Source organism: Ascaphus truei, chromosome 3, assembly GCF_040206685.1.
Source record: "Ascaphus truei isolate aAscTru1 chromosome 3, aAscTru1.hap1, whole genome shotgun sequence".
NCBI classification, from domain to species: domain Eukaryota; kingdom Metazoa; phylum Chordata; class Amphibia; order Anura; family Ascaphidae; genus Ascaphus; species Ascaphus truei.
This window is the reverse complement of record NC_134485.1, coordinates 194,900,064-194,926,768: the sequence shown is the minus strand read 5'-3', so window position 1 is coordinate 194,926,768 and position 26,705 is coordinate 194,900,064. Positions and strand designations below refer to the sequence as shown.

Below are 26,705 nucleotides of genomic sequence, written 5' to 3'. Positions count from 1 at the left end.
GTGGACTCCAGTATGTGGGCCGGACCATAAGAAGTCTTAGGACCCGCATACTGGAACACTTGGGCAATATAAGAAGGGGAATGACCACCCATAGTGTGCCCCTTCATTTTATCCAGAAACATGGGGGGGACCCCTCAGGACTACTTTATAGGGGATTAGAAGTGGTCCCTGAGAATTGGAGGGGGGGTGATAGATTGAGACGTTTACGGCAGAGGGAGACGTTTTGGATATACCGTTTGAAATCCATGTCCCCCTCAGGCCTCAACGTCGACCTCGATATCGCCGCTTTCAATTGAATAATTAAATTAAATCTTATTGGGCTACTGAGGCATTCATTAAAACATATAGAGTTATGAGGGAGGAACTTTTTATCCCTATCTAGAACCATAAGAAAATTGGATTAGATGTGGGTTTGACTGTATTTCCCCTCTCCCCTTCTTCTTTTACAGTTCCATTCATTTACAGTTCCATTCTGTTACAGTTCCCTTTAGTTCCCTAGATTTCCTTTGTCCAGCGTCAGTTCCCTTTTCAGTTTTAGTTTTTAGTTGTCAGTCTTGTTTTTAGTTTTTTAGTTTATAGCTTTTAGATTTAGAATGATAATACTATTTTGTGCGACTATTATTAAAGTGATCAAATTTTAAAATTTTAAAATGGAACATATTGCGTATGATCCATTTATAATTGTTTTTAACCAACGCATAACCCTGACGGGGATGGGTAATTTGCTTTATATCAAAGGATTTGGGCACTTTGATAGCCGAAATGTTTTAATTAATTTATATGTGTTTATAAATCTACATGGTAATAATTTTTAATCAAGTTCAAGGAGCAAATACACGTTGCACTATTATCACCAGATAACCAATTCTGACATACACTACCGACACACTTTATTGAAGTGTGGTCGGTACCGCAAGCCGGGAAATCTCCCGGCTTGCTAGTGGCCGCCCCTCGGCGTGCCGCGCGTCATAGACGCGCGGTCACGCGTCATCGGGAGCGTGCGCCCGCTGCACGCGTGTCCAGGGGCTCCCCGAGGGAGCCCTGGTGTCCCGCGATCGCGGGACAGCGGCAGGGGGTTCCGGGGGACCCGGCGGACCCGGCAGCGGTAGGGAGAGCGCCCCGATCGGAGGGCGCTCTTCCGCTGCTTCGGCGTGCGCCCGTCACACTCGGGCGCGCGCCAGGCTACTGCTGCGGCACAGAACGGGCAAATGCTCGAATAAACTGTGCCGCAGCAGTATGATTAGATGGACCCCATTGGAGGTCTTAAAACCAAAATACCTGTGAATTTTAATTTTAGTAGAATTTGTATAAAATTGTTTAAATGTGTGTGAAGTTTAAAAATAGATTTGATAATACTCTGATAAAATTGTCTAATTAAATAATCAACAAGTATGTATTTTACTGCAGTCATCTATTAATCCCGACAGATAGGGATATCAATTTAAGTATATAAAAACGTTTAAGCTTAAACTGATTTTAAAGGCAAGACAGTATGATTACAGAACATGAAATATGTAAATCTCATTAATAAAACGTTGTAATTAGGGCTTTATTAAACACAGCCCGCCCCAATTAAACCTTGATTACACAGGGGGTTTATAAAACTCAGAGACCCCCTCTTCGTCAGAATATGAGCCTGAGGAAGCCGATGACTCGGCGAAACGCGTAGCTCTAAAGTTCCTGCTGAATTTGGCCCAAAGTGGCTCCCGTAGCCGGATCAACCAGGCAGCCATTGCAGACAAGGAGAAAAAGTTTTTTCTCCTGTATCACGGACGCGTGAGTTGCACAAACGGCTGCTAAAACTGTATCCTGGACTGCACGAGGAGGCCAGGGGTCCAACCACTATGTATGTATGTGAGTCTTGTTTTACCAATTGCTTTTAAAACTAATAAATGTGTTTTAAAACCTACTGACAACGTGCCTCACTTTCTCTACCTACTCCCCCCCCTACTACCACCACCGGGGAGAGTCCCCATCTGATGCCCAAGACCGGGGTTAGAACCCCACGTTGGTTGCAGAAAGAGAAGAGTCTACACTGGGGGGAGATGCAGATGGGTTAATTTAACCCCAAAGTTACCAACTTCCTGCAAGGACTCACACACGGCCGTGTGAGTACAGATATATTTATATATTTATTTTAAAACCCTTTAAACCACCAATACTTGTTGTTGGGAGTGACTGGAATTGCCAAAAGAAACCACATCACCGTGTCTGCTTGCACATGGCCGTGTAAGTGTCTTTAGTATTTTCACCAACCCCCAGCATTATTGTTGTAACCACAATAATTTTATTGTTTTTTATTCTCAAATGTTATTCTAATCCCACGCTCCCCCATTGCCTGTATGTCTCTATATCTTTGAAAGGGTTTCGGATTAACCCTTCCCTGGGGTTGAAGCAGAGGGGAACTTCATGCTGGCTCAAAGCATCTGTCATAGAGCCGTGGTCTAACTTACTGCCACATTGTAAGCACACCTCATATATTAAGCTAAAGGTAAGCGCCAGGTTTTTTTCCTAATGTGTACGTGTGTGCATGTTTATGTGTGCGTGAGCGCATGTATGTGTGTATGTGTGCGCATGTATACGTGTGTGCATGTATGTGTGCGTGTGCACGTGTATGTGTGCGCGTGCACATGTATATGCGTGCGTGTGCATATATATCTATATCATACAAACACTCACAAAGGGGGTAAGCGCGGCCCTCCTACCCCAGCCGTCAAAGCTCCCTTACCCCCTCGCCGCTCCCTTCCTCCCCCCCCCCCGCCCGCTCCCTTACCCCCCCGCCCGCTCCCTTACCCCCCCGGCCGCCAACTCTCCAGCCGCTGGGGGGCCAAGCAGCCTCGGATCTGCGCCAGTCCCACTCTCCACCACCTCTCACTCCCGTTGTGTGTGTGTGTGTGTGTGTGTGTGTGTGTGTGTGTGTGTGTGTGTGTGTGTGTGTGTGTGTGTGTGTGTGTGTGTGTGTGTGTGTGTGTGTGTGTGTGTGTGTGTGTGTGTGTGTGGGGACATTTTACTCCTGCCAACAATTTGTGCCTCACTTTCACCCCACCCACCCACCCCCCCCCCACCCCTGTCCTTCACCCCCCCTACCCCTGCCCTTTTCCCCCCTACCCCTGCCCTTCACCCCCCCTACCCCTGCCCTTCACCCCCCCTACCCCTGCCCTTCACCCCCCTCTACCCCTGCCCTTCACCCCCCCTACTATCCCTGCTCTTCACCCCCCCTAACCCTGACCTTCACCCACCCCTACCCTTCACCCCTACCCCTGCCCTTCACCCCCCCTACCCCTGCCCTTTGACTGACGCACGCACACACCCTGACTGACGCACTCACACACCCTGACTGACGCACGCACACACCCTGACTGACGCACGCACACACCCTGACTGACGCACGCACACACCCTGACTGACGCATGCACACACCCTGAGTGACGCATGCACAGACCCTGACTGACGCACGTACACAAACCCTGACTGGCGCACGCACACAAACCCTGACAGCCGCACGTACACACACTGACAGCCGCACGCACACACACCCTGACTGGCGCACGCACACAAACCCTGACTGGCGCACGCACACAAACCCTGACAGCCGCACGTACACACACTGACAGCCGCACGCACACACACCCTGACTGACGCACGCACACACCCTGACTGACGCACGCACACACCCTGACTGACGCACGCACACACACTGACGCACGCACACACTGACTGACTGACGCACGCACACACACACACACACACTGACTGATTGACGCACTGACTGACACACACACATACATACTGACGCACGCACACAACCCCTCACAGCCGCATGCACACAACCCCTCACAGCCACACGCACACTTACACAGACTGACGCGCGCACACACACACACACACACACACTGACTGCTGCACACACACCCACTGACTGCTGCACACACACACACTGACTGCTGCACACACACACACACACACACACACACACACTGAAACACACACACACACTGACACACACACACACACACTGACACAAACAAACACACACACTGACACACACACTGACACACACACACACACACACACACACACTGACTGACGCACGCGCGCACACCCCCACAACCACACAGACGCATGCACACACACAATGAATGGTACACACACACACACACTGACACACACACATACACTGACACACACACACACACACTGACACACACACACACACACACTGACACACACACACACACACTGACACACACACACACACACTGACACACACACACACTGACTGACGCGTGCACACACACACACACACACACACTGACTGACACACACTGACTGACACACCCACACACTGACTGACACACACACACTTACTGACGCGCGCGCGCGCACACCCCCACACCCACACCCACACACTGACTGAATGACTGACTGACTGCCGCACGCACACACTGACTGACTGAGGCACACACACACGCACACACTGACTGTGTGTGTGTGTGCGTCAGTCAGTCTGTGTGTGTGTTTGTGTTTCTGCGTCAGACTCACTGACGCGCGCGCACACACACTGACTGACTGACGCACACACAATGACTGACGCACACACACTGCATTAAGCTGTAAAGGAGGGAGGGGGGGAACTGGATTGATGTGAATGGGGGACAAACAGAGAGAGGGGGAGGGGTGAGGAGAGAGAGAGGAGCGGGAACATTACATCCCGGGCAACGCCGGGTCTCTCAGCTAGTATAAAATAAACGTAAAGAGAGGGTGCATACCATTCAATGATGGATACAAAAAAAGGAACAACAGGACAGTCACTCTTATACTCCCAGAAAGTGAATATATATATCATTTACGTGAATCACTATCCGTATTTGAAGTGTGTGTGTATATAAATATATATATACATACAAATGAGCATACAGTAATATTTCCATTTGCTATTTGCCTTGCTATGGAGGGTTTTTGTCACTTTTTTACTCACATAACTTCACATATACATACATATATAATATATAATATATATAATATATATATATATATATGCAGTGGAAGTGTATTGTGTGTATTTACCTACACACTCACTCCACATTTCAGTAACATACATATACATCTAAATAATATTCACATATACACGTTTGCTATAAATGGAATTATTACAATTTTACATTATATACACGTGCAATGAATGGAATAAACACTGTAATAAGTTTGAAATCGCCTATCCGAGCTGCTATGCATGGCTGATCCCTTTTCTCCAGCTTCCTTGAATGTGCTATGAGGAAGATCATGTGACCAGATGCTAGTGCACGTTTAGAGAGAGGGAGGGCAGTGCTGACAAAGGGGTGTGCCTGGGTTTGTGACAGGACATGAAGGGGCAGTGCCTTAGCAAATGCTTGTTAAAATAGAATACAAGAAAATTGGTCTTTCAAGGTTGTTTTTTTAAAAACAGAAAATGCTAAAAGTATTATTTCTTACTACAGAACTGATTTATTAAAAAAACCACACATGCAGGATATAGACTGAACTGCAGCTTGAATATGGGCTTAAAGTGCATTCTATCAGCTTTAATTTGAGGGTATTCACATCCAAATTGGAGAAAGGGTTTAGGAATTACATCTCTTTAATATGTAGCCCCCTCTTTTTCAAGGGACCAAAAGTAATTGGACAATTGACTCAAAAGCTGTTTCATGGACAGGTGTGGGCTATTCCTTCGTTATTTCATCATCAATTAAGCAGGTAAAAGGTCTGGAGTTGATTCCAGTTGTGGCATTCGCATTTGGAAGATGTTGCTGTGAACCCACAACATGCGGTCAAAGGAGCTCTCAATGCAAGTGAAACAGGGCATGCTTAGGCTGCAAAGATAAGAAAATCCATCAGAGAGATAGCAGGAACATTAGGAGTGGCCAAATCAACAGTTTGGTACATTCTGAGAAAAAAAGAACGCACTGGTGAGCTCAGCAACACAAAAAGGCCTGGACGTCCACGGAATACAACAGTGGTGGATGATCGTAGGATCCTTCCCATGGTAAAAAAAAAAACCCCTTCACAACATTCAGCCAAGTGAAGAACACTCCCCAGGAGGTAGGCATATCATTATCCAAGTCTACCATAAAGAGAAGACTTCATGAGAGTAAATACAGAGGGTTCACCACAAGGTGCAAACCATTCATGAGCCTCAAGAATAGAAAGGCCAGGTTAGACTTTGCCAAACAATATCTAAAAAAGCCAGCCCAGTTCTGGAACAGCATTCTTTGGACAGATGAAACTAAGATCAACCTGTATCAGAATGATGGGAAGAAAAAAGTATGGAGAACGCTTGGAACGGCTCATGATCCGAAGCATATCACATTATCTGTAAAACACGGTTAGGCAGTGTGATGGCATGGGCATGCATGACTTACAATGACACTGGGTCACTAGTGTTTATTGATCATGTGACAGAAGACAGAAGGAGCCGGATGAATTCTGAAGTGTATAGGGATATAATATCTGCTCAGATTCAGCCAAATTCAGCGAAGTTGATTGGACGGAGCTTCACTTTACAGATGGACAATGACCCAAAACATACTGCGAAAGCAACCCAGGAGTTTTTAAAGGCAAAGAAGTGGAATATTCTGCAATGGCCGAGTCAATCACCTGATCTCAACCTGACCGAACATGCATTTCACTTGCTGAAGACAAAACATAAGGCAGAAAGACCCACGAACAAACAACAACTAAAGACAGCTGCAGTAAAGGCCTGGCAAAGCATCACAAAGGAGGAAACCCAGCGTTTGGTGATGTCCATGCATTCCAGACTTCAAGCAGTCATTGCCTGCAAAGGATTCTCAACAAAGTATTACAAATGAACATTTTATTTATGATTGTGTTAATTTGTCCAATTACATTTGAGCCCCTGAAATAAGGGGACTGTGTATGAAAATGGTTGCAATTCCTAAACGTTTCATACGATATTTTTGTTCAACCCCTTGAATTAAAGCTGAAAGTCTGCACTTCTATTGCATCTCAGTTGTTTCATTTCAAATCCATGGTGGTGGCGTACAGAGCCAAAATTATGAAAATTGTTACAGTGTCCAATTATTTCCAGACGTAACTGTATCATAATTTGATCCTATGATAGAATAGAGTCCTTAAAGTAGCTGTGATGTGGGAAGTACACAAATGTTAGTTGCATTATAATCACACAAAAAAACCTTAATATGATTAAAACAAATATATTGTCCCAAATATTAGATGAACAAACGTAGTTACATAATCCCAAAAGGAGGGATAAATATTACTATAATCAATTTAAACTTACAGTTTTTAATTCTTATGAGTATCAACTAGATACTTATCTTACTACACTGATTGATACAATGGGGCCTATTCACTAAACATGGATAAGTGCATTAATGCACGATAACTGCCCTTTTAGAGCGATATTGCATATGTAGCTATTCACAAAGCTTCGATAACATGGCAATATCGCACTAAATCGGTAAAAGCAAAATCGGGAACTGCTCTTTCTTTATTAAACAATATCGCACTAAAACGGCTTTTTGACGAGCTATAACACTCTGGCTATAACAAATAGGGCAGTAGCTGAAAAAATGCCCAAAATCGTATTTCTTGTCAGCAACTGCTATTCTCTAAACTCTGATATGCATATTGTACTATAAAACCTTGCATTCTTTTCTCGCAATCCAAAGGGTAGCGAGATCAGAATTGCGATTTGCATATCAAGGAGTTTCTTTTATTTTTATTGCATAAGATTGGATGCAGGTGTCTCCGGGGGACACCAGGGGCCGCAGGGGGTCTCCGGGGGTGACAAGCAATTATTTTTTTTGGCAAATGTTTATTTTTATTTAATTGTAGTGTATTGTATTTTATGGTATGTTTTTTTTTTATTAGGTTGCCCATTCATTGTAATTGTGGCAATCCACACCCATATTGGGGGCATGGTTTACCGCAGACACAATCAATGGATTTATTGTCAAATGCTTGTTTTTAATTAAATGTCATGTGCTTTATTTAGTGGCTATTTTTTTTAAGCTTGCCCATTCATTGCCATTGTGGCAATCTATGTCTATATTGGGGGCATGGTTTACCACGGTGACAATCAATGGATAGAGGGGGTGGGGGTAGTTGCCTCAGGGGGGAGGGTGTTAACGAGAGAGGGGGGATAACCCCTTAATTACTACAGTGGTTAATAACCGCTAAGGTAATTAAGGGGTTAGTGGCCAGTAGTTAGTTTTTTTATTTTAATGTTGCTGCCCACGGAAGACACAGAGGAAGACGAGGACGGCCGTCATCCTGGCAGGGGTAAGTAGAACTTTAATTTACTTTATGCTGGCTAGCTAATGTTTTATTTTTAATGGGCAAATGTGCCAGTATCCAGATCTGGATAATAGGGATTTTGACCATTATTGTACTGTATGTGTTGGGGGTAAAGGGGAGGGGGGTAGTAGAGTTGTTGTGTTTTAATGTTTATTGGGAGTACAGGGTATGGGTGAATGGGGGTAGTTGATTAACACACACATTCCCAGCTAGCTCAAACTCCTAAACCCACCACATCATGAATATATATTTATGTCAAAAAGAGTGCTACTGAGCGTGGCAAATATATATAACAAAAGACAGGGGTGCCCAATGCTGCATCCAATTGACAAAACATATATGGTAATAAGTATAAAGTGTAAATACTTCAATAATAATCATAATAATAATTAATATATACCTTGATGTTGGTATGCAGGCTTATGACGCTTTGGCCAAAGGGTTTAACTAAATAACCAAGTAATTATTATTATTATTGAAGTATATAAACTTTATACTTATTACCATATATGTTTTGTCCATTGGATGTAGCATTGGGCACCCCTGTCTTTTGTTGAATGGGGATAGTTGGCCTAGGGTGGGTTGTTAGGCCTACCGGGTGGGTAGCAGGGGGTGGGGGGTTACCACCATTATGGTAATGAAGGGGTTAACTCCTCCCGGAACCTTCCTGGTAGGCCTAACCACCCACCCTAGGCCAAAAAAAACCATTCCCCCACCCCCTGAATCCCCAATAAACCAGGTACTATGGCTTAACCGCTTCATTGCTTTAGCGGCTATGAATGGATTGAATGTCCCACTGTATTCAATGGTTCAGATGGTACAAAGATGAAATAAGTGTTTTCATCCCGACTGAATTTTTCACTTTTTATTAAATATGTGCTATGGAGCATGCACTTTTTTGTTTGTTTTTGTTAGCTAGTATTGTTCGGAACTCCAGTTTCATGTGAAGCTGCTACATCTCCATGTTCCCCTACCTTTTTTATATATTGTTTATGTTGACTTCAGTTTTTATTCTTATTTCATGTTTGGGAAGGGTTGAATTCAATGCTGTGGAGAAAAAAAGCGGAGCACTGCAGGCAATGATGGGGCTAAGCACAAATATAATCTATTTTAAAAACAATTTATTGAGTGGGTGACAACATGAAGTGTGGCATGTGGGTACTCTGACGCGTTTCACACTTACGGCGCTTTGACAAAAATGTATAATTAGATGGGCCACAAGAGTATTGTAGTATCATTTTAGATATACAGTATTTAAAAAGACTTACAAATCAATCTACATCAAAAAAATTCAATTTGTATTACATCTGGACGATATATACTCACATTACCTTAGCTTACAAGTGAGTTTCAGTGCACTTTGCTGTCTGAGCAACTGCAGTGAAATTACCAGACAATCCAAGGCCCATTGCGGACTAGGTTTGGCCTGCAGACTGACCGTTGAAGAGCCCTGGCCTAGAACATAGCTTTTAATGCCCATAAGTCTAAATATTGTGAGATTTGTGTTCAGGATCCAAAATGTATATTTACGGAAACAATTTTAGGTTCTATGTCGTGAAGCACTGCACTATTTTGTGCTCCAAGGTGCGTTTTATTGTTTGAGTTCCTTATACACTACCTGGTGTGGAATTCTAAACAAGACGATTTACACCACATCAGACCTGGTTTATTTTGACACGCAGATTGAAGGGAGAATAAATGATGCAGATACACAACATTTTATACATCTCATTATCATCTGTGCGTCACAAAACTCCTCCCTAACTCCTGCTTTTGTCATTGCCCAAATCACAAGCTCACATACATGGATCACAAATTGGGGCAAAGACCTTGATACTGTACATTTAAGTGAAAAGGTGCACAAAGACAACAATGCACTTTGCAAACATTTCGGTGCAAAATTGATTTAGTACACAGTCCCCTTTGACTAAATTGAGCAGGTATATCATGAGCTCCTGGGTGTAAATCAACCCCATAAGTTGTGTGTACTGAACCAAAAAGATGCAATTTTAATGTCAGACTTCTATCAGCGACTTCTTTGATGTCTAAGGCTGCGGTCCCAGTAATGTCTGTGACACGCGCGCCCGGCGGGGGGGCGGCGCGTGTCACAGCGCTAACCGCGATCTGCGGTCTGTGAGGAGAGGAGAATCTTGCGACGGGAGGGGGCGTGGTCGGGGATTTGCGGGGGCGTGGCCATTACGTCACGCGGCTGGTTCGCCCTCCGTCGCTAGGAGTAAACTCAATTTTATTGAATTGGGAAAAACCCTACAGCACGGCGTGGCTGCACCTTTTGCGTGACGGTGCGTAGTGGGCCCAGCCCCATTGAGGGGCGGTGTTTACACGCACAGTGCACGCCGCGCCGTGTGCACAGGCTGTACTGGGACCGCAGCCTATGAGAGGTGTAAAATCGGTGAGAAGCGACCACTACTTGTATTTTTTTTTTTTTGCCTACACAGCCCCCCTTTATTTTTAAATCACGTTTTTGTAGCATAAATATAGTAGAGAAAAAAAAGTTATTTTAAAGTACAGTTATTTGCCGAAATATTTCCGATGTTTTTATGCATCTACTTGTGTAAGCCACTGTCAGTGACCAGGGAGGGCTGGCAGGTTAGGGGTTAGGAGACTGGCTCCACATCAGCAGAGTCCTATTGTCTTTATCCACTCCATGCCAGCCTCGGTCTGTACGCCAGTCCTGGCTTTGCAATCCTCTCGCCTCGCGACGTGTTCTTGGGGCTAACCAGGAAAACCTGGACTGGATCCCAGCGCCAAACGGTGACGTCGGCGAACCAACCCCGCCCTCCCGGCCTCTATTTGTTATCCTCCTAGAGTTGCCCAGCTGCGCCTTTACCAGCGCTCCGTGACGTCACCGCCCCGCCGCTTCCATCACCCGCCCCCCTCTCGCCTCTTCTCCGCGAAGGCACCCGGATTTAAAGGGGCAGTGAGCGCGCTTCGGGCCTGCGAGGCCTTTCATCCCCGCTCTTTCCTAACCCTCCGCTGAGCGGCGGCGGATAAGGAGACATCGCGGTGAGTGAGGAAAGACCGGCATTTGTATAGAGGGAGCGTGGCACCGCATGGCTGGGGGGGGGATCGCCTCGTCATTAGGGGCCTGGATGTGCTCCCTGCGGTGAGAGACTCGTACTGACCAATCCCCCCCCGCGTGTTGTTATTATTACACGGAGAGTCTCTCACAGGTATCTGTCAGGGTTTCTGCGCCCCTTAGTTTGGGGTCCGGCTGCTTATTAATGCATTAATTAAACGCATCCTCTGTATAATACATGTTCCCTGTGCCACATCCCCGCTGCCGCTTCCCCGGAGCCTGGCTGTGCCCCGGTCGGTAATGATACGTGGCTCGGGATCATATTCCTGCAGCAGCAGCAGCAGCAGCAGCAGCATGCTGACCGCGCAGTTTCCGTGATGTGAAACAAGCCTCCTATGTGGTCTCGGATTATCCCTGACCGGCTGTCTTTCTCTCCTACATATCTGGGCAGCCTGGGACACCGGAGGCTTTAGTTTTTCCCCTGTAAGGCTGATCACAAAACGATGGCAGCTCCGATCTACTTCTCTTTTCTCACTAGCATAAATGGGCCACTAATCCCAGATTTGTTTTTGTGAAGTCACAAAGTAGCCTGAGTTCCTCAACCGGGCCGGCAAACTTGGGTCCAAGTGGCAACCCTATTTCCTTGGGATGCAGCTGTCCGCGCTCATGCTCGAGTGGTGACGTCACCAACTATTCAAGCATGAGCTCGAGTGTCCTGCGAATTTTGCGAGCGTGCATGGGGGGCCTATGAAGCGCGCTTCAAACACACTTTTTTGCTTGGGAGAGCGTGCGTGCCCGCCCGCGCATGAGCAAGCGCTCTGCGTGAGCGGGGACGTGAGAATTCACATTCCACAAAGTAAACTCGGCAAGCACCGTGCGCTCAGCGCTGCTTCCCCTCTGGCGCTGACCGCGCTCATGCTTGAGAGCGGTGACGTTCTCCCAGCATGAGCGTCGGTGTCCTGTCTATTTTGTGGGGGCATGAGGGCTTGTTGAGCGCACTTCAAACTCCATTTTTTTTTTGTATCGCCAAGCTTGAGAGGGCTTGCGGGGACGGGACAATTTAAATTGCAGGAACTAAACTCGGCAAGCGCCGTGCGCTCAGCGCTAGCGTGGACGCAGCCCAAGGCCTGGGACATAGTACGGTGAGCCGCGCTGAGCAGATGCACTTACCCCCTGCATCTGTCATCAGCCCGGCTTTAGGAGCCGCTTCCGCATGCGTGCGGAGACTCGAGTATTTTGGAGAGACAGGCAAATTTAAAATTTGCCGCTCAGGGAAGCGGAGGAGCGGTCACGTGACCGCTCACATCCAATGGGAGTGAGGGACTAGCCCCGCCTCCCACCCCGCCTCCGATCCGCCCTGCCTACGCACCGCCCCCAAAGCGCGCTCACTGCCTCGCCTGCCAGGACACAAAAAAGCTCCAGTTTGAGCAGACGAGGCAGAGCAGGAGCGCTGATCAGCGCGGCCCGAGGTACCATGCCCGAGGCCTAATAAGGGTTGAGCGTTGCATCAATACCATGGAATTATGGCTGATGCTGATGGGGAATGTCCTTAACAATTATATTACCCTCTGAAACCTGATTCATATGTCAGTTTTTGTATGTTTCAGTCAGGTTTTTTTTTATTTATCGCAAGGAAATGGCAAGAAGAATAGCACAGTGGAAGCAGAAATTGATACCTCCCATTATTGTATCTGTTCAGGAGCTCAACCTGTTGCTCCCTGTAGTCTCCTAAATTACATAAAGGTCAGATACGAGCAAAGTACAGTGACTCAGGAGTGACACAAAACCTGTCCATATAATGAGAAAATATAAATTTTTGGATTTAATACAGTGAATTTATATTACTCCAGTTAAATAAAAACATAAAGCAGAGTATACATTTTCAAGGAGGGCTTACATTTTCACTACCAGAAACCGTAGGGGTAAATCTAATGTCCCTGTCTTCATTGTGTCTCTAACTGTATTACCGCCAGTTATGCTTTAAACTCTGTTTTGCTCTGTTTGGTCACAGGTGTTTTATGAAAGGAGCCATCACACTTTTGGTTTATCAGACTGCCAGGGCATTCTGCCAGCTCTCAACAAAGATACCTTCAAGAGCTGCCTTCCCTGTTCGCAGACACACACCGCCCCAGCCTCGCATCTCTCTCCTAAACTTTGCTGTAAGGGTCAACCATTGCCACAACATGGCAGAGCAGCGCTACTGCGTAGAGTACGCCAAACGGGGCACTGCGGGCTGCAAGAAGTGCAAGGAGAAGATCGCTAAGGGTGTGGTACGCATCGGCAAGGTGGTGCCAAACCCTTTCAGCGAGTCGGCAGGGGACATGAAGGAGTGGTACCACGTCAAGTGCATGTTCGAGAAACTGGAGCGGGCACGGGCCACCACCAAGAAAATTGACGACTTGACTGAGCTGGAGGGGTGGCAGGAGCTGCAGGACCCGGAGAAAGAACTGATCAATCAGCACGTCAATGGTAAAGGGCCTTTCCGAGTGGGTAGTATGCAACTGTTGTAGGTTGCAAAAGGATTCAGTTCTTGGTCTAGTAGTTCAAGGTACTCCACACACTTTTAGTCAGATGACGCAGTGAGCAAAGAACAATGAATAGGTGGAGCCAACAGTTGGGCATTTACCAGTAAGTTACATTAATGTTTCCATAAGTTAAAAAGAATTTGGTTAATGTTCTCTAAAAGCATACTTGTGTCCTGAATTAAGTGAGATTCTCAATGAACCCGGATACCAGATGCGTTGCAATGGATTAGGAAAGTTATAACTACCATGACTTATTAGTTTGTTATATTTTGAACATGCGTATAGTGAAGGGCTGGCTTAAAGCAGCAGTCCCTGCAATTTAAAAAAAGAAATTATTAAAAAAAATGTTTTAATATAGGATTGAAGCAGGGGTTTCTGTAGCTGGACCCCATTCATTTTTGCTCCTGGGACCCCAACTTCTAGAGAATCTTGCCTCCAAGGGGGTGCAGCTATCTCTCTGCTTTTTAAATCTCCCACGTCACATGGGCCAATAGGAAGTCGCACCTGATGACGTTCCGGCTTCCTATTGGCCTGCCGGACAGGGCAGCTTTGGAAAGGGCTGAAATTAATGGGGGTTCAGCTCTGGAAACCCCCTACTTCAAATGTTAAAAAAAAAAAAGAATTGCCGCTTGGATTGCCTCCTTCAAATCTGATGCGCCATTTCGGAGAAAAACATTTGAAATATGCAGTTTCTGGGAAGTTAAAATGGAGCTCTTTCCAGAGCCCTGTGCAGTCTAAATTTACCACAGTAAACCTCGGATGCTAGAGATTAAGAAAATAATTATTTTTAAAACTTTATTTGTTTTTTAAATAAAAGAGCAGCACATTCTTAGGGGGATAGATGGCAACATTGTGTTAATCTCGTATACGCTTCTGGGAGGGAGTGCTGCATTATGGAAGACAGCATTAGGGTTTTGGCCAGATGAAGTGTCTACCTGGTCCACATGCCAGCCAGCAACAATCTGGGAGCTCCGAGAGGTGACATGAAAAATATAAGGAGTACAAAGTGTTTGCATCCCAGGAGAGAATTCACTTATATGCACACTACTGTAGTTTAAAATATAACTTTTAATACTAAGTACTTAAAACATATATTACCGAAAAGAGTGGTGTAATAAACATTAAAAATGAATTAAATGGTATAAACAAATGCACCAAGATAAAGCTCTCATAAATATAGATACTCCAGTATATAATTGCTATAATTGGGATGCAAACACTTTGTGCTCCTTATATTTTTTTGTCTCTGATTCACTTCAATTCACAGCTGCACCTACTTTCATTGATTATCGATTGGAAGTTATTTTTCTATACTACAATTGTATGATTCAGTTGATCACTCCCTATTCCCTATCTTTCAGCTCCGAGAGGTGACATGAAAAATATATTGACGCGTGTTCTCCTATGAACTTCTGCTATACAATTACGATAAACCTAACAAGCTATGGGTGTGGGCTGCCTGGTGGAGATGCATTACATGAAAAGCCTCTGTCGGCTAAGAATTCAAAGCAGCTCTTAGAGGTGGACATATATTTATGAGCTTCATATTTTTCATTATTTGAATTTTAGTTTTTTTTTTCCCCCACAGAATTGGCTGCTAAAGCAGGAGCTACTCCCCGTAAAAAGACACCCTCAAAGGTGAACCAGTCTACAGCAGGGCAGGGGCCTGCCCCCCCTAAAGCACCTGTAGCCAGCCTGTCCCCTCTCAAACATTCAGGATTCTCAGGTAAAACATTATTTATTTTTTTGCACATTCTGTGATGGAGATACCTGCAGTGCAAAAGGGAGAGCCACTCAGTAAAAAATCAGTACTCCCCTCGTGTACTGAAAGTGATAACGGTGAAGATTCGAGCTGTACATAATTTTTGCAAATATATATTTTTGCAAAAAAAAAAACGGCAGTTTGCATTAAACCTTTGGCTGCCCCAGAACCTAGCCATCACATCAGTCTTTTTTTTTTTTTTTCAATTTGTTTTGTAGGGGTGTTATCTCTCCGAGCAGTGGTCACAATTTGCTGAAGGAGCTGCGGTAGTGAAAGGGTTAAAAGTGCATGTACCATGACCCTTTATGTACTTCCACTTTTGCAAAATCAAACTTGTGAAAAAGGGCAATATTCATGCAAACATTGGGGAAATGTTGCATGATTTCGATGCATGTGTGAAACGAAAAACCCGCAAAATGTGCGAAACGTTTTGCAAAGCACGTTTAGATACATTCGCACATCTGTACTGAAGAGTTAGTGAGGGTTTTCATGCAGCTGCACAGTCTGCACTACTGTATGGTCATCAAGCGGTAATGTAACAATCCAGTGTTACCATTACTGGTGTCGTGTAAATAAAATGAGGTCCTGGGGGTGCACGCAAGCTAAGGAAGCTCTGTGCTCCCCGCTGAGTATTTACCTCCAAAACGCCCGATCGCCACCTCGGTTAGCCCCGCGGAACGTCCAGAGGGTCGGGGGAGCAGGCGAAGATGACCACCAGGAAGGTGCCGAAGACTGGGACCCCGGATCGTTCCGTTTTTGGCCATGGGCAGCAAGCGGCCTCAGAGAGGAAGAAGGGGAAAGATGGCGCTGCTGAGCTCTGCACACAGGAGCGCTCACACACTGAAAATAGTAGGGGAGAGAGACAAGGTATGGATCTGGAGTGGGATGTCCCCAACAGAAAGGCTATCCTAAGGAAACAACCAAAGAGGGCCACAGCAATTGAGGGGGCAGAAGGGAGAGCTGCTTCTGGTGGTGAACTATCCACGTCTGAGGGAGATACAGTAATCACTAAACGGGACCTCCAGAGTATGCTAAAAGAGATGCAAGCAAGCTTTCAGTTAATGATGGATAGAGCAGTAAAGGCAGAATCTATGAATCCGCCATATCCATGAGTCGGTCTCTGCAGAATCCCTCCAGCCATATCTTAAGAGACTGTTTGCGTCAATTGACCCCCATTGGCAAGATGGCGATCTTCTGATAAACAGAGCTCACAGCGCCCTTGGACCAAGATTCGACGACCCCAAAAAAAACAGATGTAGTCCTAAGACTCCACCAATACGCAGAAACAGCGGCTCAATTGAATTTGAAAAACGTTCCATCCAGATCTTCCAGGACCTATCCAGGATGACAATTGAGAGGAGAGAACTGCGTCCAGTGATGGCGGTGCTGCAGGCAAAGGGTATTTGTTACCGGTGGGGCTTCCCGTTCTGTTCGGTGGTAAACCACAGAGGCAGACAGGTCTCCCTTCGCTATCCCGAGGAATTGGCGTCTTTCCTGTCGGCTCTGGACCTGACACCCAGCGATGGTTCGGGTCCGCACCGAAGACCCCGAAAAGATAACACAGATGACAACCGATCGGCTGAGGGTGCGGTTGCCCAGAGATAAAAGATTCAAGACAGACGATGGTTTTGAGGGTCTGTCGGCGAATCTGTGGCCATCTTTTTGACCGGCAACTCAGGGAAAGAATCCCGGATGTTCAGCTATACTTTTGTCTTTTTTTTTTTTCTGCTGCTCTTTCTGTTCTTTCCAGTCTCCCTCTATATTTTTCACAATTTATTACAGGAACCGCTTGATATACAGTTTGGAGTAGGGACCCCCATGTAGGGTCTGGCTGCAAACTTGGGATGAGTGGCTGTTTTCACTCATCTTATTCTATAGTTTGATTTGTATTGTTTTTTTTGGGTTTTTTTCTCCAAGCCCCCGGAGGGGAAACTGCCTTTTTTTTTTTTTTTTTTTTTTTTTTTTACCCCTTTTGTTTGTTTCCTACAACCATTAAAATTTTCCTTTCACATGAGAGAGGGAGAAACACGATATTGGAAGTGATTAGTCAAACACCATTGAAGTTAGTATTCCTGAATGGCAAAGGCCGTAATAGTAAACGTAGACTGGCTCTAAAAGAACTTAGAAATTTGAAAGCGAATATTGTCTTTCTACAAGAGACTTATTTTGATTCCCCAGAACCCCAAATACTTTTAGCAGGACATATCCTATCGTATTCTAATCGTCTTTAATTAGTAAAAAAAAGTGGGGGAAGCAATTTTGATAAAACTGGGTATACCGTTCCAGCCACGGGCGGTAAAGAGAGACCAGGGAGGGAGGTCACTGGTGGTCCATGGTCTCCTCTCAGGCCAACATATTACATTAGTGAATATATATGCGCCTAACGAGGGACAAATTGATTTTCTAAGAGAAACATTGGAGTCAATGGGGGATAATCAAGAACAGCAATATATTGTAGGAGGTGACTTTAACACGGTCCCAGACCTGGATGTGGCCAGATCCACACATCCAGGGCATTCGCACTCCATAATGACATACAGTGTAGCAAAGAAATTTAGTTTGCTAATCAAAGAATTTGGCCTGTTGGGCGCCTGGCGTTGCTCACATAAAGGGCAGAGAGATTATTCCTTCTACTCTCCCCCACATGATTCATATTCTAGAATCGATAATATTTTTGTATCTCTAAATATCGTAGAAGTATTGGCCACTCAGATATAGGGCCTATTACTTGATCGGACCACTCCCCGGTGGCAATCCTGTTTGACCCCCCCATTCGCCAAAATTCAGTCCGTTCACTGGAGGATGAATGACTCTCTCTTTACTAAATTATCCAGAGATTAGCGCTAAAATTGGAGACTCGCTTAAAAATATTTTTGGTGTAACAATGGGTCCGTAGAATCGACAGCGATTTCTGTGGGAGACATAAGGCCACGATTAAAGGACCGCTTATTTCAATAGCATCACACAGAGAATAAAAATTGAAAGACAAAAGTACCTAACGGAAAAAAGCTGTGTGTTCCGAGCACTTGCATTTTAAGTGAAACTTCTTCGTCTTTTGTCACAGAAATTGTATTTGTGATAGTAATTTTTTTTTTAATAAAAACTCAAAATTTTAGTGACAAAACGCAAAGACGTTTGACTTAGAACGTGCGTGCTCGGCACACATCCTGTTTTGGCGATTTGCTTCTATATTTATACTAACTGAATTCTGTCTGTGTCTGTCTGTCTGTCTGTGTCTGTCTGTGTCTGTCTGTGTCTGTCTGTGTCTGTCTGTCTGTGTCTGTCTGTCTGTCTGTGTCTGTCTGTCTGTCTGTGTCTGTCTGTCTGTCTGCACTTTGTTTATAAAAGTTTTTTTTGTTTTTTTTGTTTTTTTTCTCATTCCTGCAGTACAATGTATAATAGCACATACCTGAAGCACATGCCAGCAGCAGTGGGTGTGTTTTGGTGGGGGGGGGGGGGGCGTGGCGATAGGATCTCAAGCAGACTCCCTCAGCAGTGGTCTGGGGAAGCCAGTGGGGAGTCTGCGAGCCCTGGGCCAGGCGGAGGTACAGGGAGGGGGTGTTCAGCAGAGAGAGAGAGAGAGAGAGAGAGAGTGTCCCGTCCGTCCAGCAGTGTTTCCTCCTGGTGGAAGCTGTCAACACTGACAGCCTCTTCTGCCAGGAGTGGTCACCACTGACTTCCGTCTCCAATCAACACATGAACGTCAAAAAATTATAAAGTTTGAAAGCTCACATAAAAAAATCCTGTTGAGGAAAGTATATAAAATTCTGAACCAGGCAAGGGAGGAATTTAAGAGATTACATTTGGAAGATGTAGAGAAGGCCCTTAAATGGACTAGACCGATGTACGGTGATAAGGCAGATTGTCTATTAGCAAACAGACTTAGAGGGATCAAGGTGAGGGCCTCGGTCCCCGCTATTAGATTAAAAAGCTGGGGAGTGACCTACAACCCTTTCATGATCGCTGAGGAATTCTCAAAATTTTAGACGGATCTTTACAATCTAGACAATTCAACCCCGAATGCTAAAGCCCCGGGTTTGAACCAGATTGAGGATTATCTGAGAGATTGTGCCCTCCTGAAATTGACAGAAGAAGACCGTAAGATTTTAAATGCAACAAATAACACTGGTAGAACTGGGAAGGACGGTCGGTTCTTTGAAACCATGGAAAGCACTGGGCCCAGATGGTTTCTCAAATCTTTACTATAAAAACTTTATATTAATTTTGGGACCTTATCTGTTGGATCTATTTAATGATTTTCTCCGCAGAAAACAAATCCCTCCACAGATGACGAAGGCCAACATAGTGGTGATCCCTAAAGAGGGAAAGGGCCCACTATGTTGTGGTAGCTACAGGTCAATCTCACTGCTTTTAATATGGATTTTGAAATCTATAGCAACATTCTAGCTAACAAACTGAATCCAATACTCCCAAGATTAAGGCTGTATCCCCCGTGCCGTGGACCGCGCTCATACTTGGGAGTGGTGACGTCACCAACACTACAAGCATGAGCGTTCGGGTGTCCGGCAACTTTTTCTATCTGCGCAAATGGGGAAGGGGGGGAGCGTGGCCAAAACACTGACTGGTGCTGATTGGCTGAGATGGTTATGTGACCCCTGAGCGCACCTGAAAGTCAATTTAATTTGTCTCGGCAAGCGCCCGTGACCATACGTGCACGCTCGTGAGCGTGACCGGACAAATTCAAATTGATTGTGCTGACCGCACCAAGCACATCGGCGGCAGCGTGGACGCAGCCTAATTTACTATTATCAGGCGGGATTTGTGAGCGAGCACCAGGCGTCCGATAATACAAGGAAAATTATTAGTGTTACTGATCAAATACACAAGTCCAAACTGAAAGCTATGCTGCTGAGTCTAGATGCGGAGAAAGCGTTTGATAGGATAAGGTGGGATCTTCTAGACAAGACATTAGAGGCATTTGGTTTCTCCGGAATCTTTCTATAGGGAGTTCGTGCTCTCTACCAGTCGCCAACAGCTACCCTGAAGATTCCAGGAGGGGAGCGAAATCTAATAACCATTAAGAATGGGCCTAGGCAGGGGTGCCCCCTTTCCCCCCTTTTCGCTTTGAGTATCGAGCCTCTAGCAGCCACGATCAGAGCCTCCCCAAATATACAAGGGATCAAACTAAAAGACGAGTGGTATAAAATATCGTTGTTTGCAGGTGATGTTATTCTTACTATATCTAACCCATTGACATCTCCTGAATTTACAGGCCACCTTTTCGGGGGTTTGGGGAGCTCTCCGGGTATAAAGTAAATATGTGAAAATCAGAAGCTCTGAATTTGACTTTAACGGAAAAAGAGGTTGAGGTGCTTAAACAACATTTTGACTATAAATGGAAAAAGACCCATTTGAAATATTTCGGAATTTACCTTACCAGAGATTATAATTTATTTTTTAAATATAACCTACCCTGATCTATTCTTCAAAATTGTAAAAAAGATCTACAAGTCTGGAATTCTTATGGTATATCCTGGAAAGGGCGTATAACAGCAATTAAGATGAATATTCTCCCCAGGCTTCTGCACTATTTTCAGACAATACTGGTAGCTGTCCAGCATTCAAATATAAAATAAATTCAGAATCGAATTATGCAGTTTATCTGGAAACATAAACAACCGAGGATAGCTAGGTCAATTATGTTGGACGCCAAGGAAGGAGGTGGTGGGGCTGTGGCAAATATCCTAAAATATTACATGGCCTCCCATATGAAACAAATGGTTTACTGGCATTCCCCCAGAGGAGTTTATGCCTGGGTGGACGTGGAGAGCCCGCTAAAAAGCCTGATTGGACTGTCTTCCATGTTGTGGTCTAGTTCTGGGACAGGGACCGGGAGACAATCGGAACCGACAGTAATTGGATTTACTTAAATGTAACAATTTGGCAGATGGCAAAAAAGAAATATAAGGTTTTGTCGACCCCTTCTAGGCTCGCGCCTCTGTTCGGTAATCCAGGGTTTGCCCCGGGTTTTCAATGTCAGGGCTTTGAAATTTGGAAACATAGAGGAATTCTGTAGGCAGGAGATTTATTAGAAAAGGACAAACTAATGTCTTTTGAGGAATTGATGAGAAAATATGGTCTACCCCAAATTGAGTTATTTAGGTATATGCAGGTCTGACATTTTGTGTGTCGGCCTCCTATCACGAGGAATTTCCTAGATATACACGATTTGAAGACTTATGTAAAACAAACGAAATACCAAAGAGGTTTGCTATCATCTCTAAACTAGGGGCTAATCTTTAAAAAAAGAAACCCCAAACCATAAATATATGGAACAGTGGGCTTTGGACTTCCAGATTTAAATAACAAGGGAGGACTGGGAAGATACAGGTAAACCCCGTTATAGCGCGACCCGTTATAACGCGAAATCGGTTATAACGCGTTTTTCACGTGGCTCCCGTTTAAAAAAAAAAATGTAAATTAAAAAAAAAAAAATTTGCACACTGCATACACTCTCACTGCACACACACTCACTGCACACACTCTCACTGCACACACTCTCACTGCACTACTGCACACACTCACAGGACACTACATACTCACAGGACACAGCACACACACACTGCACACACTCACAGGACACTGCACACACTCACTGCACACACACTCACAGGACACTGCACACACACTCACAGGACACTGCACACACACTCACAGGACACTGCACGCACACTCACAGGACACTGCACAGCACGCACACTCACAGGACACTGCACAGCACGCACTCACAGGACACTGCACAGGACGCACACACACTCTCTCCCTCTCCCCCTAACCCTCCACCCCCCCCCCCCACAGGATAGAATGTCTGTGGTATAGAGCAGGAGAAGCTATCAGGAACACAGATACAGACACACAGCTCTCTTCCTAGACAGGGCAGGCTCCCCCGGCGTCCCTGAAAAGTTTGCAAGTGAGAGCAGGAGAAGCTGCTCTGCGGGTGATCAGCGGACATGTGAGTAAAATTGCCATGGAGAGGAGGCTTCAGCCCTGAGCCTCGCACTATCCAAGCACTGCCTGCAGCTCTCTGACTGCTAGGGAGGAGTAGCACAGTGCAGCACAGTGCGATGATGCGATCCCAGCTCTCCCCCTCTGTAGACACGGAACCCCGGGTGCGGCGGCCATTTTAAAATTTGTTTAATTTATTTATTTTATTTAATTAGCGCGACCCCGTTTGTAGCGCGGTCGGATCGGGTGGCCCCCGAGGACCGCGCTATAACAGGGTTTAGCTGTATTTGTGATAATGCGGGTAAAACCTCTATATATGGTAACAAAAGTGTGTGTGTGTGTATGTGTGGGGTTGTTTTTTGTTTTTTTTCCTATGTTGATACTACACCCCCAAAAGACTAATCAGATGTTCCCGGGGACCTCGGATAGATGCTTGAGGGGTTCTGGACCATTAGGAGATTTGGCACACATATGGTGGTATTGGAGGACAGTTTTTTTTTTTTTTAAACTAATAAAAGACATGACTGATATCAAAATTCCGTTAGACACAATTCTGATTATTCTAGCTAAACCTATGGAAGAGGTGAATCATTATACACAAAGATTGAGCCTGCATATTCTAACAGCAGCTAGATCTGCTGTAGCCGTGTCGTGGAAAAAGACACTCCCGCCCTCCAGAAGAGGTTATTAGAAGGGTCAATGGTGTTCAATTAATGGAGAAACTTGCCTCATTTCTGAATCATACCACTAGGAAGTATGATGGGGTCTGGGAGCCCTGGGATGCTGGATAGGGGTGCGCTCCCGGAGGGGGAGAGGATATGGGAGAGCTGAATGTAAAATATGGTGTTTACCAAATGTTGTATGATATGCAATGTGACTGTTTGTTTCCCCCCCCCCCCCCCCCATCTTTTTATTTTTGTATCCTTCCCCTCCCCATTTATATGTGAAATAATAATAAAAGTATAAGTTTAAAAAAAAAAAGATCCTGTGCTTTTTTTCCTGGGGTTTTATCCAAGTACTCTGAAGAACTGTAGAAACACAATATGTATGGGATTATTCATTAAACTGCAATTGTGCAGGCTGAGGCCCTTCATCAGAACTATGGGGAACACATGTTGGTTTGCATTCACTAATGAAATATGCCTTGAATGTGGTACCGTGTAATAATCTACAAATGCATGTTGGATGCAGAGCAACCCACAACCACCATGACTGCTCAGCTCTTCAGTGATGGAACTTGAACCTCAGGCGATGTGGACGTGTTGATGGCTCTCTTCCCTGTCTGGTCCACACTCTGTAGTTTTCCCTACTTGTGTAATTTATAGAACAGTGGTGACTTAACTAAGGAAAATCCTGGTACAAGATTGGATTAGTGACATCACATCTAATCGCATATTCTAAAAATAAATTGGGCTTCTTTGTGTACTGGGTTTTTTAAGGAAATATCTGAATTGTTGATGTCCGTTTGAAGTGCAACAAAATAATGTGTTTTTTTTTTTTTCTTAACAGCAAAGCCAGGTCAATCCTCATCTACACCCAGCTTCAGCACTGGCTCAATTCTTTCCACAGCGAAGTGTGACCCCAAGCATAAGGATTGCCTCTTGCGAGAGTTCCGCAAGCTTTGTGCCATGGTGGCAGAGCAGCCAAGCTACAATGCCAAGACCCAGATCATCCACGAATTCCTGAAGAAGGGCTCCAGTGGAGGTAATCGGAGGAGATCGAGAGGGGCCAGATAGACATTGGATAGGTGTTATAGGGGTAGTGAGACCGTCGTTAAGGTTCTGATTGAGGAGCAATGTGTAATTCCACTCTGGAGGAGAGGTGCAAATCAATGTGCTGATTATTGATATTAAAAAAGAATCTCCTGCAAATGGCACGAACCATTTCTGTGTGTGTTTTTTAAACTGAGCAGTTTTAAGCCATATATTAGACACTTATCATGGCTCCTGTTTCTTGGTTTGGCCTGGTGCAGATGGTTTCCACGGTGACACATACCTGACAGTGAAACTGTTGTTGCCGGGGGTCATCAAGAGCGTGTACAACCTCAACGACAAGCAGATTGTCAAACTGTTCAGCCGCGTGTTCAACTGCAACCAAGATGACATGGTTCGGGACCTCGAGCAGGTAGGATTGTGAGAAATGGGGGAGAGGATATTTGACCAATAATACAGCACTTGTAGAGGGCTGTCTCAGGGCCTGATTCAATATGGTCGCTGGACTTCTTGGGAACATATAGAATCATTCCCTTAGTCTCCAGTGTGATCACCTTGAGTATTCTGCCTAACATGTCATCTCTTTGTGGAATTATTATGTGGATAGGGGGATGTCTCTGAGACGGTCCGAATCTTCTTCGAAGAGAGCAAATCCTTCACACCAGCATCTAAGAGTCTCCTTACCATTCATGAGGTGGATGAGCTCCTCACCCAGCTCTCCAAACTGACCAAAGAAGAGGATCAGCAGAAGGTCCTAGAGGACATTGCCCACAGGTGAGGTGGTTTTGTGTGCACACACACCCTCTCCCTCTCATCGCTCCAATTAGCTGCCAGCTAGTCTCAAAAGTTTTGCTTTTTAACCTTGCATGATTAAATGCATATTATACCATCTGGCAGAGGAAAACAGGTAAAGCAAGAAAGCCAATTCAAAAACTAAAATATTTTTTTTTGGATAAACTAATGCTTCAAACACGTCTTCTTGTTTCAGGTGCACCAGCAATGACCTTAAATGTATCATCCGTCTAATCAAGCATGACCTGAAGATGAATTCTGGGGCCAAACATGTGTAAGTATTTCAACCTTCCTGAGTAGAGTTGTGCAACTCGGAGTGAAGGACCAGAGTGTTTCCCGGCCATCGTATTGTGACCTGTCCTGTTTATGTTCCTTCCTGTTTACATCATTCTTTATGTCTGTACTTGTTTATTTATTGGTTGGATCCATGTCTAGACTTCAACCACTTGTGGGCTAAATCTAAACTTGGGCCCTCCTGTTGGACAATATTACTCTTTCCGTGGTCTCTTTGCCTGACCCCTGCAGTATTGGACTTTCTCCTTGCTCTCAGCTGCTGTGTGGGCTTATTAGAAATCTGAAGCTGTTCCTTCACCACTTGTGCAATTGATAAAATGATAAGCAAACATTGCTTTGCGAAAACAGGTTTGATTGTTATTGACACAAGGTTTAGAGCACGTTGTATTTCATTGCCTATCAGAATTTGATGGGGTTTTTTTGTTTGTGTCAACTGTGAAATTTTAAAATCACATTTTAAATCATGGTGAAGCATTAAGCCTAAATTGAATCAATGACAACTAATTTGGCATTAGTTAGTGGTGTTTTGGTTTCTGCAAATCTGTATTGCCAAGGAGCACGTTGTTTATTGCTCAATATTTGAAAAAAAATGAAGACAAATGTAATTTTTTGTTACATTGTTGGCCCCCCTGTTTTTAAGTGACCAGTCTTTATATTCACTGGGAAGTCTAACTATGCAGGATACGTTTAGTGATCATTTTTAAGCCTGGGCCTAGTCTCTGTGGAGATCTATTATTGTGGAAAACATTTTGTTGAGCCAAAATCATTAAAGTATTCAAATAGTGGTCAGTCTCAGATGTGTTGATGTAATAACCAGAGGAGAATATTGGTGTTTAATGGGGAAAAAGTTCACCTTCCAGAATCCCATAACAGTACTTGGGAATTAAAAAAAAAAAGGGGGGGGTAAAGGCTTTACCCGTCTTACCTTCCCGTCCATATAAAGGACTTAAACTGAGAGACCAACTGTTCATGTGAAGGAAGTAGAGTAACAAGAAGTGGTTTCTCAAAGTAGATTTTGTTTTATTTAATGGCACGTCACACAATTCAGCTAAATAGTTGTGTTGCCTCAGAGTGATGCGTCCAAGCACCTTTGTCCAGACTCCCACAAAGGGTGTGTCTCTTCTCTCTTATGTAATTAGTGTCTATAGCTACTACCTAAATCATGTATTTGGCATCTAAGGAGGGGGGACAGTTGAGAAGTTTTATTTCTCTGGAGATTTACTTCCATTCTGTCTTCTTTTAACTTACAGCCTTCTTGGCTTTTTTGTAGTTTGCCATATGGTCTAGTTTCATACTGAATA

At 44.8% G+C, this 26,705-nt stretch overlaps 1 protein-coding gene across 3 annotated transcripts in view; it reads left to right on the top strand.

Annotated features, from left to right (window-relative positions):
• Positions 1–11,084: 11,084 nt before the first annotated feature.
• Positions 11,085–26,705, top strand: part of LIG3 (DNA ligase 3) — a 28,653-nt gene continuing 13,032 nt past the window's right edge. For all 3 annotated transcript variants that reach the window (XM_075589905.1, XM_075589904.1, XM_075589906.1), the window contains exons 1-7: positions 11,085–11,340; positions 13,365–13,822; positions 15,467–15,604; positions 24,116–24,310; positions 24,579–24,730; positions 24,926–25,092; positions 25,307–25,384. In XM_075589905.1, coding sequence (XP_075446020.1) covers positions 13,372–13,822; positions 15,467–15,604; positions 24,116–24,310; positions 24,579–24,730; positions 24,926–25,092; positions 25,307–25,384 — 1,181 coding nt within the window. In that variant the 5' untranslated portion in view covers positions 11,085–11,340; positions 13,365–13,371. The remainder of the gene's footprint in view (positions 11,341–13,364; positions 13,823–15,466; positions 15,605–24,115; positions 24,311–24,578; positions 24,731–24,925; positions 25,093–25,306; positions 25,385–26,705) is intronic.